The sequence below is a fragment of the Camellia sinensis genome, chromosome 9 (assembly GCF_055761805.1).
Source record: "Camellia sinensis isolate YWXY chromosome 9, ASM5576180v1, whole genome shotgun sequence".
Classification (NCBI taxonomy): Eukaryota; Viridiplantae; Streptophyta; class Magnoliopsida; order Ericales; family Theaceae; genus Camellia; species Camellia sinensis.
In genome coordinates, this window is record NC_138969.1 from 11,430,001 (window position 1) to 11,437,448 (window position 7,448).

A 7,448-nucleotide genomic window follows, 5' to 3' on the forward strand; every position below is an offset into this window, starting at 1 on the left:
TGAATTGGCTTCCCATTTAAACATGGGAATCTGGATAACAGAGAGAGCATATTAAATTATACCATGCATCGAAGAATAGTGTATAACATCTGAGGGCAATGATAATTTCAGCAATTTGAGGAGAAAAAGATAACCTGGAAGGGTAGTGAAGGCAGGTTAGAATCCCAAATCAGATCATCACCTTTACCATGTAAATAAATCTGTGCATCTAAACGTGCTTCTCCATCTCTTGAATAAATAAAATTTAAAACATATTGTCGACAGAAGTGATCTCTGAGCTTGTCCAATGAATGCTGAAGATGGCGCCTCCAATCCTTGAGTTCTATAGCATTGTTTGCCATAGGCAGGATGTTTTCAACAACTCCGTTCGCTGCTTCCTTGCTTTCATTCAATGCGCTCCAAATTCTAGACACAAGCATTGGCAATAGTTCATCCGCAACAGTAAATGCAGTTCCCAATAGAGCAAGCTGTTCAGAATCTGTTTCGACTCTAAAAGGTACAGCTTCTTTCAACTCTGTAAGATTGTCATCTTCAGATGGGCCAGGTAACGCTCTAATCAAAGCATCCACGTACTTATCAAAAAGCTGTGAAATTCTAGTCAATACATTTCCTCCAAAGTGCAAAATAACCAGGGGGGTTAACTGCTCCACTATATCCTGTAAAGAATATTTCACTATTAAGGTTACGAGATGAATTGATAATTGAGACATCACCAACCACGTACCCAAAAAAAAAAATTGAATTGAGTATGTATCACCCATCTCTCTATTGGCTCTAACTATGCTGTTTGATTCCTGGAAAAGCCTCCAAGATAATCATTCTTAAGTCAGCATGCAGCCAAACCATACAACACATCCATGCGCATGGTTTGAAGTTGACTTACAAGACATTTGCCATGTGTCAAGAATATTATTATAGCTAAAAATACATAAAAACTTTGGGCATGCACACATGCATGTAATGATATCCTTAAGCAAATCTACAAGAATACATGTCTGTAGACACAAGCCATAGACATGCATCCAACATGTGTAGGAAACATAAACAAATAAGACACATTTGGACAGATGTCCTACATGGGCAGCACATGTCGATGAGTGTCATTGTCCAACACATGTCAGACATGGCTTATTAGGAGGCATATCCTTGTTTTCTATAATGCATGTAACTAGATTGACTAATTTAACAAATATTTTAGCATCTGAGCCACACACCAGAAGCATGTCTCCCTAAGCTTCATTACTTGATGCCTAGGGACATTGCATGGGAACAGCAGAGCAAGACCTACATTTCAGTAGACCACAATGGGGTATGGTTGACCCTAATGCATATGATGAGAGAATGATTTTATAATTGCAAGATTTTCTCTGTCACTTCTTCTCATAGGAAACTTGTTTGTCTAGATTCTCAAATTACGCAAAATCTCATGGTCCAAAAAGTATTTCAAATCCTAAATACTTTCAAAATCTCCAATGTAAGTCACAGTAAATAAATATATTGCTTTATAATTATTTACGTGCAAACCATGTACAATGAAAGTTTCACTATTGGGATAAGAGATAATTCCCCTAACAGATGAGAAAAACTTACTTTGGCAACGAAAATGAACCTCATTCCACTATGAATGAGCAAACTATCACATGATGTTGCAAAAATAGATAGTGGCGATGCAAAACGAGGCGACAACTGCAAGCTCTCATCAGTTCCAGCAATGTCAAGGACTACTCTTCTAGCCCGCCTGAAATTCAACTCCAAGACTTCTTCTATGTATGGCCGCAAAAGTACCAAAAGCAATTTTGAGAGTTTTAAACCTTGTGATTCCAATGCAGAACAGTGGCTAAGACTAGCCTGAACACAAATACTAGCAGCATGTAAAGCAAATATTGTGTCAGAAGGAGGTGCATTCTCCTTAACCAACCGTACAAAAGATTCAATTTCACATTCTGCCCATTGAATGACTCTGTTGGTATAAGCAGGATTGTCACCAAATATCAAACCAGATTCTTTTGTTGTCAATGAGATTGAAGAGAATACAAGGTTAGACAACGTGGCTGAATATGTTTCTGGGTAAGTATGGCAGAATGGAAGAAAAGCCTTGACGCTATTCTGGAGGTGGGACCCATATGATTTCAACAGTAGCTGATGTGCCAAAGGACCTTTTCCCAGCTTTAGCAATCCGGATAAAGCCTTCTTCAGTTCAAGAATACCAACTAAGGGTTGTTCAGTAATCTCAACTAGCTGATCCTCAAGCATTTCCTTCCTTTTCAAGAAAGCGGACTTGTATGAGGACGGTTCAGTAGAAGAAGCATCTCCTGAGCCTTTCAGCTCAGGATGACTTCTCTCTTCAGTATCCAATACCTCCAGTGCTTCTTCCACTTTATGCTCAGCCAAGAGAACATCAACATTCTCCAAAAACATCCTCTCGTGACCCCCTGCTTCATTTAGCAAGGGAACTTCGAGTTCACAATTTTCAAGATTTTGCTCAGCTTCCTGTATGTCACCGCTAGACCCGTTAAACTCATCCAATTCACGGCATACACCACTCATCAAATCCTGAACTAGAATCCCTTGAGCTGAAATATGCTTACGGAGCTCATTTAGCTCGTGCTCCACTTCCACGACTTCTTCAGATAACCTACAATAATCATCATAATCAACGTTCTACATATGTAGTCAACCACTAATGTACCAAACAAAAGCAATTAAAGTAAGTTAGGATGCAATTAACAACCACAAGCTGATTTTTATGAAGTAAATATCTTCAAAACAAAGGGGTGCACTCTTTTAACAAGGAAAATTGCATTAAAAATAGTACCAAAAGAGAATGCTGTTCAGCGCACTCATATAGAATGAGGCGAACTTGGTTCTGGGGAAAAACAACTTAGAGGTATACGTTTGAGTGAGATATTTTATAGGATCATTAGTGATGTACCATAGTAGTTGTTGGACCTATTAGAACTTGATATTTTTTATTGCTGCCTAGATCATTGAATCATCAGTCTTATTAGATATATAAACACACACACATTATATTGCTATTGATATTTTTATGAGTTTTAGAAAGGATCAAATTTTGAGACTTTATATATATTGTGAGGAATAAATGTTTATTGTTATACTTGTTTTTAGGGTTTTATGTGTAGGTTAATTTTCTGAGCTACGGCTCCTCGCGTTTGGTCTCAGGTGAACCCTCCGGTTGATCAGGTTTTCAGATGTCTGAATGATGCTTTGGGGCAGGATAGTCCTGAGCTACAGTCAGTGGTGTCTGGGGCAAAGAAGGTTTTGGGAATGGTATCTTAGATCAGGTGATGGGAGGTGTTGGTTTGGAGGAGGGTGGTGTTGAGCAGGCGTGTGCATCGCCGGATGCGAGGGAGTTTGTTGAGGAGCAAAACAGTGGGAGGCTTTAAAGAGGGATGGGAATAAAGGGGGTAATTATCATTATTGTCATATTAACACATCCCAGTCTTTAAAGAGGGATGGGACTAAAAGGGATGGATTTAGATAGAAGCATAAAAGCAAAGGGAGGGATCATACGGCAACCAAAAAACAGAGAAATAGTATTACCTCAAGAAAGCCAAGTACTTTGTGCGTGTATTGCCACATAAGTTCTCCACTGCATCCTTTAAATCCAAAAGCTCAAAACAGAGCTTTCTAATTCCCTACACAAATAAGCATGGTCAAAATATAATTATTGAATAAATTGAATACCTAAAATTTGTGTTCCTCCTATGAAATTGATTTTATCACATTCTATTGTGGATAGTTTACGATATTAATGTCTGTAAAACTTTCCTTGTGACAAATCCATAGTATTGAATTGACATCAGGTTCAATCCTTCCAGTGTTACCCGCTAAGACTACCATCTCTCGCTACTTAATTGGAAGAGTAAATCCAATTACAATAAATAAAGGGCATAGGCTTGTTTTGAACTTGAAATTGTTAAGGGAAAAGTAAAAGGAAAGGAAAGTGAAAACAAAAACGATTTTACTCCGTGCTTCCCTTCCACGTTAAAAATCATTATATTATAAATTTTATATGAAACTACGTGAAAATAATGAAAAATAGATGAAATGGTATCTAGAATCAAGAACTTTACCATATACTCATCTTATTTTCATTTTATAATTGAATTCTATGGCAACCAAACAAGGAATAATGATTCCCATGCATTTTCTTTCCATTTTCCCTCAACAATTCATAACCAAACAAAGCACTAAAAAGACATATAAAAACTTTTTGCACAACACTAACCTAAAACTAAAAAAAACCCACATTATCAGAAACCAATTAAGATGAAAACCACAAAAGCCTACACTCCCCGTAGATTGAACACAAAATACTTCAGACCCCAATAACAAAGCACAACACAACCATGGACTAACTTCAAACCGAGATGGTAAGCAAAATGCAGCCCCTTTCACGGAATTAAACTTCAAATAGGTAAAATTCAAACTTCAGAAGAAAAAAAATTAAAAAATCAAAACAAAGGGTTGATCAAAGATAAAAACTATCTTAATAAATGATCAAGGTTTAACAAAGATGATTTCAAACAAAATCCTTACCTTTTACCTAGTTATCAAAAAAAACAAAAAAAAAGGCCTTACCTTTTACCCATATAAAATTTAAATTTGAGTTAAAAAAACCCCAAAAACCCTCACCATTGCTTTACTCCAACTCAAATCAAAAAGAGCTTTTTTACTCAAATTGAGGGATACTCAAATTTTTTCAAAGCTATTTTGGCTTTCAAATTTATCACTTTTATTCAAGCTTTTACTCAAATTTTTACTTCCATTCAATTACTTCACATCAAATAAAACTTTTGCACAAATTTTAGATTTGATTTGAGTAGAAATTTGAGTAAAGGCTGGATGTGGCCCCGATGGAGTCGTAATTTTGTGGGAATAGTTGAATTACAGTATTAGGCTAAGCAGATGAATAGATTTTAGGCACATTGAAATTTATTTTCTTCTTAGTATATTTTCTCAGCAACCAAACAAAATGGGAAGGAAAAAAGAAAAAGAAAAATGAAACATTAGTATACCTTTTCGGTCTTGGACTGATAGATGGTGTCGATCTTAGACTGTGGAGTGACAGATTCGATTGATGGGAAGTCATCGTCTTCTTCGCTACTCTCCATTTCTTAGCCTAGTTTTGATTAACCCAATTTTCCCTCTCTCTCTCTCTCTCTCTCTCTCTCTCTCTGAAACTACAAGCAAAAACTCAAAAGTTCAGAGTCCAAGAAGAAGAAGAAGAAGAAGAAGAAGAAGGGTTGTTGTTGTGGTGTTTCGGCGGACTATCGTGATCACTTCTTCCCCATGCCATGGTTTTTAGAGCCCATCATTTTCACATTTGATTTGACCCCACTTTCTTCTTGCCTCATCTACATATTTTGATTTTTTTTATTTATGGTGGTGTTTGGCAAGATTTGATTTTAGATTTTTTTTGATTTTTTTTATTAGAAGGCAAAGTTTTTGTAAAATTTAAAAAAAAAAATCAAATAAAATATCACATTTAATTTCATAATTATTATTTTTTTTCTTATAAATATCACATCCAACCACAAAAAATTCAATTATCTTTTCAAACACCAAAAAAAATTTATCTAATAATATCCTACAACTAAAAAAACCTACATAAAAACTCAATTCTCAAATAAATATTTACACCTTAATTTCAATTTAAAAAATTTTATTTTTATTTTTTATTTTTTATAAGAAATGTGAAAAATAAAAATATGTATAGATGATTTGGAGAAGTTATTGGTTAGTTTAGTAACTGTGTCACGTGGCACTTCATATATATATTATGATTAGGGAAAATGATGGGTTCACAATTTTGTGTTTGATGATTGAAAAATATGAAAAACATAATGATTTGTGATTGGTAAGAAGTATCGCTACGTAGCGTCCCAATCCCAAGACTAACCAATAATTTTTCAAGGATTTGATAATTTATTAGGACTTTTTGGCTGAAAATTATTGGTTGCATTTGGTTTAGTTTTAGAACTATGATTTGATAATTGAGTTATATTTTGAGCTTGTGAGTTGTTGAATCATGATTTGAAGTAAAAAACAAAATTTGTTTGATATGAATTTTGAAAATAGTTTTAAATTAAGTTTTGAATTTTTGAAATAAGAAAAGTTGTTTGGTTATAAGTTTTGAAAAAAGTTTTCAAAACTTAATTAAAAAAACTTATAACTCATAATCAAAACGCAACTTAAAACTCTATTGAAAATTATATTCAAAACTCATAACTAAGCTCTTTTTAAAATTCAATTCAAAAAAATAATTATTTAAAAAAATCAAAAAATTCTGAAAATATATTTTTTATTTAAAATATATAAAAAAAAAAAGAGAAAAATTGTCTAAGATCCGTATCCAATTTTTGGTAACAAAGGTGTACAATAATATTTTTTGATAGCTAAGGTCCCTCAATGTTATTTTAGGTTGTAATAGAGATTTTCGTAGAACATGATGATACAGATTGATCGTGCCTTCTACACTGCTCTCTTTCTCTATAATGTGTGTCACTACTAAGCTTCAACAATGGCTGATGAAGAAGAATAACAGCAAACTCTGATCTACAAATCAAGAAAAACCAAAGTGATGTCTCCAAAAGATGGAGACTCCTCCAAATCCACAAACCTAGCAGCTACAAAGACATGCAATTGAAGTTCAGTTATTTGCTCTTCAGCTCTACAGAGAGTTACTTCATTCCATTCCTAAAGAATTTTGTTTGTGACAGTTTTAAGTTTGGACAGATGAGGAAGGTTATGCATGAATATTTACCCGACGGCAATCTCACTCGAGTCAGTATACATTATTATTATTATAGCATCTCCATATAATATATATATATATATATATATATATATATATATATATATTAATCATCAAATTTGGTTAAAAACTTGATTTGGTGTATATTCTATTCTGACATAGAACTTCTACATCTCCCAAGGCAATGGTTCGAGTTTCTGTATATTAATTGGGCTTTTTCTTCCACTTTTGGAGTTATTTGTGTTGATTATACACGTGTTATATTTGATCTTCATTGCACCCAGTTTGGATCGAGTGATGTGAAAAGAAAAGAAATTATTAAAGGTGAGAAGAAAAAAAAATGATTGGAATTTATCTTTTTCTTGTTTTGATGAATTAGAATTAAAAGAGTAATCTTTATACTATAATTCAGAGAAATTATTTGGCCCTCACAGAATTTCTCTGGAGAGAAATTCTCTAGGAACAAATTCTATAAGAAGTCCAGAGAAATTCACAGAGCTCCATGCGCATGGATTTTCTCTCTATTTTTTCTTGGTAAAGTGAAGAGAAAGAGCATTTTTATCTTTTGATGTTAATGTGTTTTTGTTTTTGTAATCTTTAAAGTGAATTTCTCTAGTCTTTTATATGAGTCCAGAGAAAATTCAAAGTTTGTTATTGTAATCTAGAG

General features: G+C 33.9%; 1 protein-coding gene across 1 annotated transcript in view; it reads right to left on the reverse strand.

The window, feature by feature from the left end:
* Positions 1–5,379, reverse strand: part of LOC114265885 (exocyst complex component EXO84C) — a 10,600-nt gene extending 5,221 nt beyond the window's left edge. Inside the window, exons 1-4 of the mRNA XM_028206724.2 lie at positions 5,043–5,379; positions 3,565–3,659; positions 1,591–2,635; positions 135–656 (exon numbers count right to left, since the gene is read on the reverse strand). Of these exons, the coding sequence (XP_028062525.2) occupies positions 135–656; positions 1,591–2,635; positions 3,565–3,659; positions 5,043–5,138 (1,758 nt within the window). The 5' untranslated portion in view covers positions 5,139–5,379. The remainder of the gene's footprint in view (positions 1–134; positions 657–1,590; positions 2,636–3,564; positions 3,660–5,042) is intronic.
* Positions 5,380–7,448: the final 2,069 nt, after the last annotated feature.